Consider the following 17,559-nt stretch of genomic DNA (forward strand, 5'->3'; position numbering starts at 1 on the left):
GCTAAGTCTTATTGCACTTCCTACATAACAAGGTTGTTGTGAAGAAGGACATTTTTCTCCCCAAGAGGCTAAAGAAATGTGAATTGTTATTTCACAGTTTCAGAACCCTGGAAGGATTCCAAGGAACCCACCAGGATCTAAAATTTCATGGTCTTTTACAACTTGTTCAGGGCCTAGTGTAGGGGGTAGGTAAGGGAAGTCTGTTATTACACTTGGAAATCACAGAGCATCTTCTACAGGATGGCTTTATTTCTATAGCTAGCCCTTTTTGTAGGATATATAACTCCTGTGTGACCCTGAATAAATGGTGGGAGATGGAAAAACAATCACCTAATCATTTTAGTTATGAAACAAATTACTGATTCTTTTTTGAGGCTAAATTCATTTCATGATCCAGTTGCAAATGGAGTCAAATAGCTTCAGATGCAGACTGACTATTGAGGATCTTTCCCAGGGCCTTAACTGCCAGGTTGACTTGGTAATGAGCCAAGTATGGAACTGGACAATTCTAAAGTCTTTCAAAGGTCGTTCCTTTAATCTGATGTGTAGGCTTTGCCTAGAGATTCAAAAGGCAAAGAGAAAAGCCTCAGAAAACCTTGATTTGAGTTTTGTCAATTATTGAGTGTGTGCAATTTTAGCAAATCAGTTCCCCTCTGGGGGGTTCAGTTTTATCTATAAATGGACTGTACTAGATGATCTGGTGTCAAGACATTTGTTTTCTGAACTGTTTTCTGAACTCACCCTGCACTCGCCCTCTGGCAAAATCACATAATTATTATATTGCTTTGACCAGCACCAGGTGTTCTCCGATCATCAGATGAACTCATATTAAGGTTTAGCCCAGCAGAAAGGGTTGTCCCAGTAGAAACAACTCCCAGCACAAGTATCTAGTTTACCTCTGCTTTGCAAGCCTTCCCCTCACTTTGAAATTAAACCTCTGCTTGATTCCTGACTCTCCTGTCTCTAACCGGCTCTGTTTGGCTCTGGCCATTCACAGGTTAGAGGCTAGTTTGGTCCAGTTGACACTGGAAAATCCATTCACCATCTACAATGACTTAAGATAATAGTCCATACTTTGTGCTGGGCACTTATATGCAGGGCAGTCAAGTGACAAAGTGGAGAGAGTGTCACATCTCTTGATTTTTTGCAAAAGTCAAGAAGACTTTTTGCCGAATTCAAATTTAAGCTCAGACACTTACTAGCTGTGTGACACTGGGCAAGTCACTTCATCCTGTTTGTCTGTTTCCTTACCTCTAAAATGAGATGGAGAAGAAAATAGCAAATCACTCCAGGATCTTTGCCAAGAAAACCCCAAATGGGTTATGAACAGTTGGATATAACTGAAAATAACTAAACAACAGCATGTAGCATTGTTGGGGGGATACAAAAAGAGGAAAAGGCAATCCCTACTTTCAAGAAGTTTATAATCTGATAGAGAATATGCAAATGAATATAAATATATGTATATATATATATACACACAAATATATTTATACATAAATCAAGAAAGGAAATATTTAACAGAGGGAAAGCACTAAAATTAAGAGAGATTTGACAAGGCTTCCTGTAAACCTCCCTTCTGGGTTTCACCTAGAATCCCCAGCTGAAATAGTATCTCAGCTCAGGGACAGAATGGTTTTGCCATGTCTTCCATATCTTAGCCCCAAAGTCTTTTAACCCATTTTACCCCCTTAGCTCTTAGAAAGGTAGGATGCTCATAAACCCAATCACTGGCATAGGAAAGACAATTTTAATTTAATCCATTCCATGTATAATAATTGCTCTAGAGCTGAAAGGAACCTCAGAATGACTTTTAGTCCAATTCCCTTATTTTCTAGATTAAGAAACCAAGACTCGGGGAAGTGAAGTAACAGGGAGAATTTGAAACTGGGTTGCCTGACTCCAGAAATAGTCAACTTTCCACTATACCATAAAAAGAGAGGAAGCAATCAGTTACCAGTCTCCAGTTTCAGAAACCAAGCAGCTCTAACAAACCAATAATGCAAAATTTAATGTAAAAGTACCTAGCTGATGTGCCAAGAAAACAATACAAAAAGTCTGAGAGGGCAGGTCATTATTGATGTGAGGAAGTCTTTGGGAGCAGATGATATTTGAATTTAGTTTGACAAACTTGGAAGAGGAACTATTCCAGATATAATACCTAAAGGAAAAGCCTGTTCGTGGAAAAATACAGAACACAGTTTGACTATAACATAAGGTATATAAAAATATTGTTCATGGTTCAATTAACAAGGATTTATTTATTAAGTCTATGCTATGTGCCAGGCTATGCTAGGTGTTAGGAACTTAAAAAGTTTCATCTTCAGGCCCTGTATTCCAAAAAACAATGGAAAAAGATATGAGTTTGAATCCCATCTATACCATATATTAGTTATTTAATGGGGGGAGGGGCGGGCAATCTGGGTTAAGTGATTTACCTAGGATCACCTAGCTAGAAGGTTTCTGAGATCAAATTTGAATTCAGGGGTTGGTGCAGTGGATAGAGCCCTGGAGTCAGGAGTACCTGGGTTCAAATCCGGTCTCAGACACTTAATAATTACCTAGCTGTGTGGCCTTGGGTGTGCCACTTAACCCCATTTACCTTGCCAAAAACCTAAAAAAAAATTGAATTCAGGTCCTTCTAACTCCAGGGCTGGTGCTTTACCCACTGTGCTACTTAGCTGCCCCTCAAATGATTTTATTTTAAGCAAATCATTAATTTCAGTTTCTTCATCTGTAAAATAAAGGATTGTATACAGAAGACGACTCAACTTGGGATTGCCAGTGGGGAAAGATTCCAACAATGAACCTTCAACAGGCTTCAACACGTCCTCTTAGGCTGTGTCACTGTTTTGGACTTCCCTTCAGGAAACAAATACACTGGGGATCCTGTGCTTCCCCTTCCCCTGCAGACTTGCACATATTCAAATAATTCATGGTAAACGTGTGCCACAAAACAGCTTTAGTTCCCTGAAGCCCTTGGACTCAGATGGACACACTGCTCAGGAATGTCCCCTTCTTTCTCGAAGGCCAGATGGGCTCCCTTTCAAACTTGGCCTTACTCTGGAAGTAACCAGGGTCCGAGACATAGTTCCCTCCCAAGCTGGCTCTGTTCCAAGACCACGATGCCTGGAAAATGTAGATCCCCTTCTCTTCTAGAAGAGGCTGAAGGACGGTGGCAGATCCGCACTGTCAGATGCTCCCTGGGGAGCATCCTATATAGTCACCTGTAAACAACCTTTTCTGAAGCAGCTACTGTAGGCATCAGGCTACATCAGAGCTGGGGATACAAAAACAGCAAAAAAGGTAAAGGGAGCCAGATTTTAATGTCGAGGCAGAGGGACAAAAATATAACTCCCACAACTCAGTCGTCCAGTATGGATGGCACATGGCTGAGGAGACTGCGCACCATAAAGGCTCTATTTTTCCAGGAAAATAGCCGGTGGGAGGGAAGGGGGAGGGGAGCCCCGGGTGACCCCCTCTACGCGTCCACCTCCTCTTGGAGGGCCTAGTCTGGACCTCGCGGCCTAGGGAAGCCCCCCTGGAGTCCCCTCCCCCACACACCATTAGTGTGGGGGTGACAGCCTTATTCTCCCGGAAGTGTCAAAGGGGCCGCACGACGGCTGTGGCCAGCATTGTGGGGGGCTACAACCACCCCGAGAAGTAGCCGCTGTCATCACCTCCATTTTACAGATGAGGAAACTGAGGCAATCACGGTGCATCCCTGCCCCGCCCCCAAGGGAGGGCTGAGCTGGCGCCTTCGAAAGGAAGGCAAATACGTTGCCCCGCCCTCAAGCGGCGGGCGCTTTGCGCAGGCGCACGGCCTATGCGGAAACAATTCCTTGCGCAGGCGCACTGTCTAAATCCGGGCGCTCTAGGCGGCCTCTCTTTAGCCCCGGCATGCGCAGGCATAAAGGACCCCGCCCTAGGCGGGGTTTGCGTCCTTCCCGTCGTGCCCCGCGTGGGACGTAAACAGGAAGTGAGGTAGGAGTCGGGCCGGGAGGGAGTTACCGGGATGGCGGAGTACGAGCAGGTCCAGAAGAGCGTCCTGAAGCTTAAAGGGGTGTCGGAACTGGGCGTCACGAAGCGGTAAGTAGGAGGGCAGCGTCGGGGCCTGGGGGGGGCGGGAACGCTGGGGCAGCGGCGGAGGTCGGCCGCCCAGGTGGGCCTAGCCCATCCCCCCGTCCGACCCACCGTCCGGCTCTCCGGCCCTGCAGGAAGAAGAGGAAGGACAAGGACAAGAGCAAGGTCCTGGAGCAGATCGTGACGAGCAAGAAGAACGAGGAGGAGAAACGGAGGGGGCTGGACAAGCGGACCCCAGCGCAGATCGCCTACGAGAAGATGCAAGAGAAGAGGGTGAGCGAGGGAGGCAGACACGCTGTTTGGGGAGTTTAAAATAAGAATCTTTGCTCTTTGGGGCGACCCTGGAGTCAGGGGGACCTGGGTTCAAATCCCGTCTCAGACACTTAATAATTACCTAGCTGTGTCAAGCCACTTTACCCCATTGCCTTGAAAAAAAACTACAAAAAAGTTTGGCCTTCATTCTCGAAGAAGGGAGGGGATGCCATGACAAGCAGGTGAAGTGGATGTGAGTGGGGGGGGGGGCTGTGCCAAATCACCAGCCTCACTTTCCCTCCAGAGTCATCTGGGTCCAGTGGCCAGATAGGGAGATAGTAATAAGGGTTGAGTGACTTGCCCAAGCTCTGAGGCTGGATTCGAACTCCTGTCCTTCTGACTCCCGGGCCAATACTCTATCCACTGTAATTTAAAGTCCTCCAAGAAGGAAGCCATAGGCTTTCCCCCCCTCCCCGGGCTGCTGAGGGGGCCTCGATATGGATGAGGTTCAGAACCCCTGCTCTCAGGCCTTTGGCTTTTGGGGGCTTTGTTCAGTTCTGAAGCCACAGTTTATGAAAGACAGAGGAGAGTGACCAGAATCTTGGAGAAACAGGGAAGGCACCTAGAGAATAAAAGTCTGGGAGGAGCAGGGGACTAGGGAAAGAAGAGGGAAGTGATGCATACTCGGGGGTCTTAAGATAACTGAAAGGTTTGTCTTATGGAAGAGAAATTTTATATGTTTTTTCTTGCCTTGGTGGGCAGAAAAACAGGGGAGGCCAATGGGGGTGGACACAGAAGCAGAATTAGGTTTGATTTAATTCAGATCCCACCTCAGACATGAGCTGTGGATGCAACTCTTGGCCTCAGTTACCTTATTTGTAAAATAAGGGTCATTTATAATACCTAATTTCCTGGCTGTAGTAACTATCTTATAGAGTTGGGAGAACCAAATAAGATAATGCATGCCAAACCCTTTGCAAACTTTAAAACACTATATGTATGTCAGTTTTAAGCATGGGGGCTGTTTCAAAGGCCAGTGGTGGACTTTACATATAAAAAGTCCTCCATTACTGAACATCTTGAGTGAGGAGTAGATTGATACATGTGCAAAATAATTTTGGGTTTATCGTAAATTGCTGTTAGATTTTAAAAAGAATTTTTACTCAGGTCTTGCTTGTAATATTTTGAGATTTGGATTATTTAAAATATATTCTGAACATTTTCAAGTCATAAATTGTCAAATGAAAGCCTGAACAGCCACTGTAGGAAACCAGAATTCCTCGTCTTTTTCTATAGCATTGAAAATAATTTCTCAAACCTCTTGTAAGAATAAGTTTTCTCAAGACCAAATCCCTTGCCCAACAGGATCTAATTGTTTTTTTGCCTTGATGTCATAGATGGAGAAGCTGTAGAGATTGATCTCCTTCCATAAAGCTTGGAAACTTTCAACATGTAGGATTCCAGATATAAATATTCTCAGAAGAAGTAGAGAAGACTATTCAGAGCAGAGTTTACCTACAAAAGAGAGGCAAAGTTTTTTGAACTACCACAGTAGGCAGTATGGAATCATGAAAATCTTAAAGCAGAGAATAGTGTTAATATGGTGGGCTAAAATAATTCAATTGTTCCTCCTAATAACAACCCTGAAAGGTAACTCCAGTTATTAACCCCTTTTTTACAAATAAGAAAACTGAGGTTGAGAAACAGCTAGAGTCACAATAGCTGGTGTCTGAGGCAGAATTTAAAGTCCAGACTTTTCTGATTCCCAAGTCCAATGCTTTTTCCACTGTGCTATTTAGAATGGACAATCTATGTTTGAAAACAATTTATCTAGCCATGTTTGAGGACATGGATGTTTTGGATGTATTGGAGAATAAAGAGTAGAGAAAGGCAAACTAAATCATCAGAGTAGAGAGTGTAACATGTTCCCTGTGGAACTTTGGACAAGTCACTTACCCTCTCTGGGCTTCAGTTACCTCTTCTGGAAATTAAGGAGGTGCAACTACATAATCTATGAGGTCTCTTCTCCATGTGATGGTTTAAGAAAAGAGAATATGGAGCAGTTTGTTTGCAGTGATGGGAATTTCTCAATGTGGAGAGTGGTGGAATAGTAGGGGTGAGATAGAGAGGCATAGAAAAGAGGAGTGCAGTCATGCTTTATTTTATCCCTTGCCTGATATTTTCAGAAACAACTTATTTAATATAACTACATTGTTTAAAAATCCTTCTTCTGCCAGTTAGCAGCATACAACTTATGGAACTAGCTGCCCTCAACATTTCAAGAAACCGCTCAAAATCTTACTGAGGGCAATTAGTTTCAGGACAGCTACTCTGCTGAAAGACCCAGGTGTGGTGGTTTGGATGTATAAATTTATATTCTTTCTTTTTTCTTTTTCCTTTAAGCAAATGGAAAGGATCTTAAAGAAAGCATCAAAAACTCATAAGCAGAGGGTGGAGGTAAGAACTACCAAGCAATAAAAAACTGGCTGAAATTCTTAGGTTTTAACAAGCATTCTGTGTCCTATACTTTGTATTACCTTCAATGGTAAGTAAGGCAGGAAGTAGTGGTGGAAGAGGATTTGAGAAGAAGTATTTATGTTTGATTTGCTTGTTATTTAATTGGGTGAGAATTCTTACAAACTAGCGTATTACTAGTCCACCAAATATGAGGGAAATATTGAAGAAGGGAAAGGATTTCCAGGGAATTTATAACAAAAGCTTACCTTTATAAAATGCCCTGGGATTTATTTACAAAACACTTTAGCCTTAATAGCCAGACATGACCGATATTACATGAATTTATTTCCATTTCCCAAAATATAAAAGAGACTTAATTTAGGGTGACAGGGTAAGGCTAAGAATTAGGATTTGAACCTGTTTTCTGACTCCAAAGCCCATGTTCCTCCTATTTTACCACTGCCTCTTCATGAATTTTCAGCAAAAAGGAAGACCTTTCTGCCTAGGTTAGGATAGGGGGCGGGGGGGAATGCAATAATTGGAAAGGAGGACACATTGGGGAGTAGCAGTCAAGATAGGCAAATTTTTTTAACTTTTCTGGTCTTGTGGTGAATCATTTTCTTTTCTTCCTCCCTTCTAGGACTTCAACAGACATTTAGATACTCTTACTGAACATTATGATATCCCCAAAGTCAGCTGGACAAAATAGACTTCTGCTTTGTTGAGTGGTGTGTCCCCAAGGAAGAGGACTCAGTTGTGTTTGTTCTGGATAACTGTGACATGTTCTGGAAATGCTCTTTTTGTTCCTTCTCTTTTTTTTTGGGGGGGGGGGGGGAATGTTGTCTGCTAAGATGTTTTTAAAGGCTCTGAAATCAAGTTAGCAACTTGTCACATTTTATTAAAGTAGAACTCATAGTTATTTAAGTTTCTTTGTGACACAAAATTTCTAATCTTTTAGGTTAAAAAATTCAGTTATTTATACAAGATCATTGAAACTTATTTACTAATAAGGATATCCACCTAGGAAAGTGTGATAATTCAGCCTCTGAGCTAAGTTACTTTTATTATACTTGTCTATAGAAAAAAACTTGCTACACCAGTACTGACTCTAAGGTGTTAATCATAGCCAGTTACTTTATTACTCTTCCATTTGAAAATTATAAAGCAGTTTTAATGTTTAAAAGATGATTTCAGGAATATAGGATCTTCATCCATCTTTACTATGGTGATCACTTGTTTACAACAGTGGGAGTTCCACTCAATCTCAAGAGTGATAGAATAGGGGTGAGGGTGAAAAGCTGGTGATGAAGCTGCTTGCTTTTCAAAGTTGGAAGGATATCAGACGTCAGGCTCATAGGCAATCACTGGGACTTGTATTCAAAGTCTTCCCAGTTTGGTAGAATCAGCCAGAGTTTGTGCTCTAGGGTCATAGTCTTTGGAAACCTGGAGTTGCTTCCATATTTTATAAAGGATCAAGAAGGAATCAGAAAAGCAAGGCTACTCTTAGTTTGCTGTACTTTGTAATTATCATCTGCTACGCATTGCTTGTATTGACTTAGGCAAGCCATTTACATCTCTGGACCTCAGTTTCCTCAGCTGTAAAATGAGAAGGTAGGACTCAATGACCTCTAAGGTACTTTGCAACTATGATCCCATGACTTGAAGGGGATTAGATGGAGAGTATATTAGGGCCAGATTCCATGCACTTCCAGAAAGGTCTTTGTTGGCCTGCTGCTACTTTTCTGTGTTGTTCCAGGATCATAGACTGGGGGCATGTAAGCCTCCAGTGCTCCCAGAGAGGTCATGTAAGTACAGTGTCTGACTGTTGCCCTGTGGGCTCACTGGACTCAACCAGTCAGCTATGTCGAAGCTCTGTGGGTTCAAAATGACAGAACTGCAGGCTCTCTTTTGGTCTGGGATTTCTGCTCTGCATTTTCCTCTGCAGGCTTCAGACAGGGTTAAAAGCTGGAATTGAGACCTTGCTTTGCTCTGGGGATCTGAGCCATTCTGCAGCTTCTGCTTCTGAACTTAATCCTTGACACAGCCCAGGACCAGTGACCTCACAACTACTCCCTCCCCCGCACACAACTATCTCAAACACAGTACCCCCTCCTCATTCTGATCTCATTCTATGACCTGGAAGCAGGAAGTGGGTGACAAAACTGCCAGTTGGTACCTATTCTGTGACTCTGTACTTGGTGCCCTCTGTGGATTCACAGTTCCTCCTTAGAGGCCGAAATCCCAGTTTACCCCCACTGACCATACCATGTCCTCAATGTACCTCTCATATTGTCTCATTCACTGTTGTATTTTGTGACTTTTGTATTTCCCCATCAGGATTCACTCTGGTGCATTTTCTGCATCTATTTGGAGGAGTTTGGGACCTCACTATATTGATTACTACTGCTATCTTGACCCTACTTCATTTTACGCAACCACTTAACTCCACAACATATACAGCATGGTTCTTTTCCTCAAAAATGCCATAGTATTTCTTCCCACCCTTTCTGAAAGTGACTGGCTAACAGAACTAGTCCACAATGGTTTATAACCAGTTCTTAACAAAAAAACATGAACTTATGTTTTAACTTCAACTTCAATTGTCTTTTGGTAATGTCTTCATTTACATTATTGTCTTCATGTATATGCCACATGTATCATTCTATATGTTAATATCGGTTTTAATTTGTTTCTCAAAAGTCTTCATATTCCTTCCTTATGGAACAATAAGGAAATTAAGAAATTTAAATTACAGTCTGAGACCATAATTTTGTTCAATTATTCTCTGATCCAGTTTGTTTCCAGTTTTACACTATTATAAAAAGCATTGCTGTAAATACTTTTGTATGTATAGGAATAGATGTCTACAAATCTAGGTTCTCCTTGCTGATTGGTGGGAGAAAGAGGAATCTAGGATCTAGAGGTGAAAGGGACTATAGGGTTCATTTAGCCCAACTTTTCTGAGGAAAATGAAGTCCAGGGAGAGATATGTGACTTCTCAATGTCATACAGCTGGTAAAAGTGATTTGAACACAGGTCTTCTGACCAGATTCAGGTTCATATCTACCATATCACAAAGGGTAGAAATAGTTTAATTTCTTCCAATTCCAAATTCTCACTCCAACCCTTCTCCCATTCACTGCAAGGGTAAATATTATATGAATATAACATCTTGCAAAACATTCTCATAAGCCATATGATAGGAAGAAAAATGTTTCAGTCTTCATTCCTGTCAGTTCTCTTCATTCCTGTCAGTTCTCTATAGGTAGATAACATTTATTTTGAATCTTGGAATTGTCATGGATCACTGTTGATGAGAATTAGTTTCACAGTTGATCATTACAACATGCCTATTACTATATACAGTCATCTAGTTATACTCTTCACTTCATTCTGCCATGGTTCACATAACTCGTTAAAGGTTTTTCAGAAACCATCCCTCATAATAGTATTCCACCACAATCATGTCCCGTACTTATTCTGCTGTACCCCATTTTAAGGTCATCTTGGTACTTTATAATTCATTGCTACCACAAAAAACTGCTTTAAGTGCTTTTATACAATTGAGTCCATTTTCTTTTATCTGGGATACAAACCTCATATTGATGTGCAAGTTTGATAGCCCATTGGGCATAGTTCCATAGATAAGAATGGTTGGATCCACCCTACCAATGGAGCATTCATGTCCCTATTTTTCCACATCCCCTCTGGCATTTTCTTTGAGCCAATCTGTTGGATATGAGGTGGTGTATCACAGGTGTTTTAATATGTTTTTCTATTTGTTTTAATTTATGGAATAAAACAAGCATTTCCATAACAAAAGATGATTGCACTTGAAACTGCAAATCATTTATGTATAACTTGCTATTCCTTTTAAATATATAAAAGTTTTCATGTAAATTTTGTCTTTTTTTTCCTTCTCTTCTCCCTCCCTTTTCCCACCATAGCTACCATTAGATACACTCACATGTAAAAAAAACTCTTTTTTTTAGGTTTTTGCAAGGCAATGGGGTTAAGTGACTTGCCCAAGTCTACACAGTTAGATAATTATTGTCTGAGGCAGATTTGAACTCGGGTACTCCTGACTCCAGGGCCGGTCTTCTAGCCACTGTGCAACCTAGTTGCCCTTATCACATGTAAAATTTAACAGTTTTATGGATACAAATAGTCTTTCTTAATATGCCCTTTATTAATTTGGGTGGATCAGGGCTGTCCAAAATGCAACCTGCAGGCCATATGAAAGAAAGTTACCACAGAGCTCTCCACTAAAATGGCATATTCAAAATAGATTGTCGTTTCAATAAAAACTTAGAAGTAAGGTTGGACAACCCTGTTTTTAGATTAAGCACATCGATGGGGAGGGGGAACAAAAGAAATTTGACATAATCAAAATTGTCTTTTGTAAAGCAGGAAAAAAGTGTGTAGGTTCCACCACTTTGGTGGTTTTAGACATCACTCCACCACTTTGGACCTCAAGTATCCTTGTCTGAAAATTTAAGGGACTTGTCTTGACTCCTGAGGTGCCTGTCAGATCTAAACATGGTGACCCTTGTATGGTTATGAATTCTCTCCCTCATCTATTGGAAAGGTAGGTTAAAAGATGACAAATTTCTCTAGTTTTTTTTTTTTGCAAGGCAAGTGGGGTTAAGTGGTTTGCCCAAGGCCACACAGCTAGTTAATAAATTATTAAGTGTCTGAGGCCGGATTTGAACCCAGGTACTCCTGACTCCAGGGCCGGTGCTTTATCCACTGCGCCACCTAGCCGCCCCTGTTCTCCAATTTTTTTATGATGTGATCTTATATAAAACTTATCCTTTGAAGAAACATGAGAGACTTGGTGTATTGATTATTCATTTCCTTAGATTGACTTATTACTTTCTATGGTCCTGCCCAACTGATCTCAATGCTATTCTCCCACACATAACAACCCCTTCATCTCCCTGTCTTATCACTACTATTTTCTATGCTGTATCTCTGCTGCCTGTGATCTCATTTCCTTCAAAACTTTTCAAATTAGGGGCGGCTAGGTGGCGCAGTGGATAAAGCACCGGCCCTGGAGTCAGGAGTACCTGGGTTCAATTCCGGTCTCAAGACACTTAATAATTACCTAGCTGTGTGGCCTTGGGCAAGTCACATAACCCCACTGCCTTGCAAAAACCTAAAAAAAACCCTTCAAATTATACTTTCTAAATGAAGCTTTCTCAAATTCCAATCCTGCCCACCTCACCCCAGTTCCTGAGTCTAGGACCTTAAACTCAAAAAAAAAGTTTACATTTGTCTTAATGTCCCTGTAGTTCCCCATCGTCTGTAAACATGTGGGCTGAAGCAGCCTCAGTCCTTAACCATACCTATCATACAGTTTTTAATGTTTGGTGACTGATTTTATAGATGATTTTCCTGATCTGCTTGTTTGACTCTACTACTTTGTACAAATATTCCCATGTTTCTCTGAATTCTACATCATTTCTTACCACAATAATATTCCATTATCTTCATGATCAACATTTCTTTAATTGTGAAGCATTTAAGCTGCTACTGCACACCAGTCACAAGATAACTGCTGCCTCCCAGAAAGCTTCCAATTTCAAAGCAGAATTACGTACATGCAGAAGTATACATAAAAACTAGTTAACTTCTAAGGGGAAGAGACTAGTAGGGATTAGAGGTGGTGTGTGAGCTGGATTTTGAAGGGAATAAGATTAAGAAGGTAAGGTAAGGGCATAAAATCTCAGTGTGGAGTTAAAACTAGTGAAAAAAGGGGAAGGGGGGAGGGAACAAACCTTTATTAAGCTACTTTGTACCAGACTTTTATCAAATATCTCATTTGATTCTCACAACCACCCTGGGAGGTGGGTATGATACCCTTATTTTACACTTGAGAAAACTGAGGAAGACATTTAATGTCTTGCTCATGGTCATATAGGTTCAGAGACTAGATTTGAACTTCTGTCTTCCTCACTCCAATTCTCCTTGGAGGCTGTGCCACCTTGCTACCTCCTCAGGAATTCCCAAGTGGATGCTCATTTTCTTTCTAGTTCTCTGCAGGTGCAAGAGCTATGCTATGATTAGTATGGCATAAGTGGGATCTAAGGCCCACTCTGCTACTGGAGATGTTGGTAGGTAAGAACCATCTGAGGTTCAAGGATGCAAAATCTGGTAATGTAGCTCCTGCTTTAGGGCCTCATGGGTTCCTTCCCCATCCTTTTTTTAATTTATTTTTATTAAAGATATTATTTGAGTTTTACAATTTTCCCCCAATCTTGCTTCCCTCCCCCCACCCCCCCACAGAAAGCACTCTGTCAGTCTTTACTTTGTTTCCATGTTGTACCTTGATCCAAATTGGGTGTGATGAGAGAGAAATCATATCCTTAAAGAGAAGTCTAAGAGGTAACAAGATCAGACAATAAGATACCTGTTTTTTTCCTAAATTAAAGGGAATAGTGCTTGAACTTTGTTCAAACTCCACAGCTCCTTATCTGGATACAGATGACACTCTCCTTTGCAGACAGCCCAAACTTGTTCTGATTGTTGCACTGATGGAATAAGAAAGTCCTTCAAGGTTGAACATCACTCCCATGTTGCTGTTAGGGTGTACGGTGTTTTTCTGGTTCTGCTCATCTCACTCAGCATTAGTTCATGCAAATCCCTCCAGGTTTCCCTGAAATCCCATCCTTCCTGGTTTCTAATAGAACAATAGTGTTCCATGACATACATATACCACAGTTTGCTAAGCCATTCCCCAATTGAAGGACATTCCCATCCTTTTCTAGTGAGGTTTGAGACATTTAAGATTACTGATTATCTGGGATCAGAGAAGACTTAAGGAAAAACAAGGATCTTGTACAAAAGTGCTTGTTTATGTTTATATGACTGACAGTGCTGCTAAAAAGTTTATTCCACTTTGGAGTCATGGCTGCTCTGGCAACCTGGAGAAGCCTATGGACCTCTTCTAAGAATCATTTTACCTGAGTGTGCTTCCATATACTTGTTCATACCTACTCCTGAGGAAGAAAAGATGGATGGGTTGCTTGGGTTCAGGAGCTCTGAACTTGCAGTGGGGCTAAAATAACAGAGTATCTATGTAACCTCCAGCGTCAAGATGAGCCCCCTGGAAGCAAGGGAGTGGAGGATGATGAAGACAGACACCGGCTGCCTAAGGAGGGGGTGACCCGGCCCAGGGCAGAAACAGAGCAAGGCAAAGTTTCCCCGCCGGTCAGCCGTGGGCAAGAACAGGAGATGTAGCTTCCAACACTAAAATAAAAATGTTCTTAAATGCATACATGAAGCATCACAAAAGAAACACTGAAGTATTTTAAAATGTAATTTTTTCCTATCCCAAGTTTAAAGGCCCCCCGAAACTAGCCGTGGACCCGTAGGAAGGATCCGTGCTGCGGAGGGTAGGAGTTGAGTATTTACCATGTGCAAGTCACTTGCTAGGTGAGTCTCCAAGAACCGCTGGAGTGATCCTCAACCCTACTGTCCCCATTTTACAATTGAGGAAACTGAGGCAAGCAAGGTTAATGACCTGCCCCTAGCTCTACGTTCAGCTTCTCCACACACACTAGGCGGAGCCGCGCGGCGCGGCCTGCTGGGCGCGGAGGCCAAGTTCAGCCTCAGAGTCCGCCCCTCGCCCGCTGCCGCGGTCCCCCCCCCCCCCGGAGGAAGCGCCCCGGGAGGGGACGTCAGCGCCCTCATTCCTGCCCCCAGGCGCAGCCCCGGCTCCCCCGGCTCCCCCGGCTCGGGCCTCAGGGGGCGGGGCATCCTGGCGCGGGGCCTGCCTTCGGGCTCCCGAAGGCCCTGGGTTCGAATCCCATCGTGGACACACCGGCTGTGGGAGGGACGAGGCCCGCCCCGCTGATGGCCGAGCTCCGAGCCGCCGCGGCGCTTCAGCTCCCGGAGTCTGCCTCCCAGGGGCGCCGGCCGCGCCCCGCCTCAGCCACGGGCCGGGAGGCCGCCCGCACCCGGCCAGGAGAAGGCGCTTCCGCGGGCGTCAGCGCGCCTGCGCCTGGGCGGCGGCCGTCAGCGCGCCTGCGCCTCGGCGGCGCGCGTCTGCGGTGTCCGCCCTCGTCTCCCCTCCTCTGCGCGTGCGCCGGAGGCCGGAGGCCGCTCCCCCGGCGGCACATAACGGTTCCAGGGCGGAAGTGGAAGTGAGGTGCCGCCGGTCGGGTGCGCCCGCCCGCTCGCCCCGGTGCCGCCGCCTCTGCCGCCGCCGCGCCTCGCCTTCCTCCCCGAGCCGCCGCCGCCGCCGCCGCCATGTCGGCCAGCGCCGTGTACGTGCTCGACCTGAAGGGCAAGGTAGGCAGCCGGGCCGGCCGGCGCCGCTTCCCCCTCCGCGTTGCCTGGTAACGGCCCCTCCCCGGGGCGGGGGCGGGGACTCCCCCCCCCCCCCCGCGGCGAGCCCCGGCCCCGGCGGCCCCCGCCCCGGGCAGCCAATCACAGCGCCGAGCCCGGGCGGGGCGCAGGCCGCCCCGAGGCTGCGGAGGGCGGAAACAGATGCAATTGAGAGTGAGGGGCGCGGGGGGCTGCCGGGCGCTGTCCGCCGTGCCCCCCCGGGCCAGCGGAGCTTGGGTCACCGCACCGGCGTGTGGGCTGTCGGCTCGGCCGCTCGCGGCCCACTCGGAGCACCAGAGCTCTTTCAAACACACTGAGTTTGGGGTTTGTTTGTTTTTAGGATTTTGCGAGGCAACGGGGTCCAGTGTCCTGCCCAAGGCCGCACAGCTAGGTCATTACCAAGTGTCTGAGGCCGAATTTGAACCCAGGGCCGCCTGACTCCAGGGCCGGTGCTCCATCCACCGCGCCACCTAGACGCCCTGTTCAACAAGACAGAAATAAGGGCCCTTTCAAAAACATATTCAGGAATTTTGACAGAATTGAAAGTCAAGTTTATTGAACCAAGGGCTTCATGTTCTAATCTTTTCCATTTTATGAAAATCGAGACTTTTGCCACATAATCCATTAAAGGTGACTGACAGTGCTCCGAAATAGCATCCAGAAGTTCCCTCAGTATCCTGAAATGTGATTGGCCCGGGGCCCGGTCACTTGAACTCGTGGGGTGGGGGCGGGTCTTTCAATGTGTCTCTATTTGTTCTGTCCTTTCCAGTCCAAAGACCACACTCCTGGCAGAGAATCAGAAGCAAAGTAAAATTGAATAATTGTCTTCTCACTATTCATTATCATTGTCCCATCTACACTGGGAACACATCTTTACTCTCTTCTCCAGCATAGCTTTTAAAAGTCCTTTTTGTTTTCCTTAGCTTGACTTGAGAGTTTTAGTTCATTCTGAATTTTAGTGTTCCTTATTTTTTTCAGATCTCCAGTGTGACTTAAATAAATTGTATTTGATACGTTTTGTTTTGATGCCATATATAATTCTCAACAAATATCCAAGCAAATTCATTTACAAAATATATTCCCTGAAGAAGAAAAACTAAATTTATTAACCAAAAGGTATATGTCCTTAGACAGTTTGACACTAGTATTTTTTATCAGAACCTTACTGTTTCTCCAGTGTTGATTATATTTAATTATTATCATTGTGAATATTGTTCTTTTATTTCTTCCTTCATCCCATATCACTTCATATGAATCTTTTCATAATTCTATGAATTCTTTGTATTTAGCATTCTTTCTGGCCTAATAATTTCCATCCATATATCCTTATTTGTTCAAGTAGCCAATTGTTGACACATAATTTTTTATTACATATAAAGTTTTTTGTTATTTATAATGTTAATGAACAGTTTAGAGTGTGTTCTTATCAATTACCCTTTATTAATAATAATCAACATTCCTATAGTACTTTTTAAAATTGCAATATGCCTTCTATGATTATTTCATTTGAGCCTCCCAAAAACCCTGTGAGGTAGGTAGGACAAATATTAATGTCCCTTTTTTTAAAAGATGAAGAAATAGCCCCAGAGAGAATAAGTGACTTACTCATGATCAAACAGTCTGGAAGTGTGATGTACATTCTTATACACAGGCGTCTTACTGTCAGTATCAGCCTTGAGATAAAACCCAGTTGTGGCATTATGGACATTATTGGGTCAAAGGATCATAGCTCATACATCATGAATTTAGACCATTAAGACAGTCTAGAAAAACATATAGTCAGTAGTTATTGACTGACAGATCAGTCAAACAACTTAGTCAGAAATCTGTCATCCTTTAGAGAAATTCAGGATATTTTTTTAGTTTGTCTTTTGTTTTAACTGCTGATGGGTTTCTGGAGGAGTTAAGACACTGAAGAGCAATGAAGTGACTTGTTTAATAGAGGTGAGGGGGAAGGGATTGTTCTCTTTCCTTCTAGCACTTTTCATTCATGATAGGAAAACAGCATGACTAGCACTGTTGCAATGTTGCAAAGCCTGTCCAGTGATCTGATCTGTAACATCAACATTGGACATTGACCAAAGCCAACATCCAATACATAATCCATTGTTGGGCCTCCTTTCCTGGAACTGCTTTTAAATAAGTGCCCAGACCACAGGAAGGAGGTAAATGAAGTATTTCATGCAAACAATGAACTGACATCATCTGTATTTGTCCCTATTTCTTCTATATTAGATTCTTTTCCCTTTTGATACTCAGCATGAAGCTAGATGGAGCATTTCTTAAGCACTTAGTATGGTCAGACACTGTACTAATCACTATGGATACAAATACAAATGCAAAAGACAATTTCTGGCCTTGCCTTCAAGTAGTTTACATTCTGATGGAAGAAAGCAACACATGCAAGGGTTGAGGAGTTTGAGGGGTTAGGGTGGT

General features: G+C 43.5%; 2 protein-coding genes across 4 annotated transcripts in view; both read left to right on the forward strand.

The window, feature by feature from the left end:
* Positions 1-3,949: 3,949 nt before the first annotated feature.
* FAM32A (family with sequence similarity 32 member A) lies at positions 3,950-9,382 on the forward strand. Its single transcript, XM_074204373.1, has 4 exons — positions 3,950-4,089; positions 4,218-4,356; positions 6,739-6,792; positions 7,433-9,382. Exons 1-4 carry the CDS (start codon positions 4,016-4,018, stop codon positions 7,499-7,501), a joined length of 336 nt encoding a protein of 111 aa, XP_074060474.1. The 5' UTR covers positions 3,950-4,015; the 3' UTR covers positions 7,502-9,382.
* Positions 9,383-14,896: 5,514 nt separating this feature from the next.
* The window catches only part of AP1M1 (adaptor related protein complex 1 subunit mu 1), a 28,786-nt gene continuing 26,123 nt past the window's right edge, over positions 14,897-17,559 (forward strand). Inside the window, exon 1 of one of the 3 annotated variants that reach the window (XM_074204372.1) lies at positions 14,897-15,087. In XM_074204372.1, coding sequence (XP_074060473.1) covers positions 15,046-15,087 — 42 coding nt within the window. In that variant the 5' untranslated portion in view covers positions 14,897-15,045. Of the gene's footprint in view, positions 15,088-15,902; positions 16,240-17,559 lie in introns of those variants that run through there. The other 2 variants (XM_074204370.1, XM_074204371.1) reach the window with 2 other exon arrangements.

Source organism: Macrotis lagotis, chromosome X, assembly GCF_037893015.1.
Source record: "Macrotis lagotis isolate mMagLag1 chromosome X, bilby.v1.9.chrom.fasta, whole genome shotgun sequence".
NCBI lineage: Eukaryota > Metazoa > Chordata > Mammalia > Peramelemorphia > Peramelidae > Macrotis > Macrotis lagotis.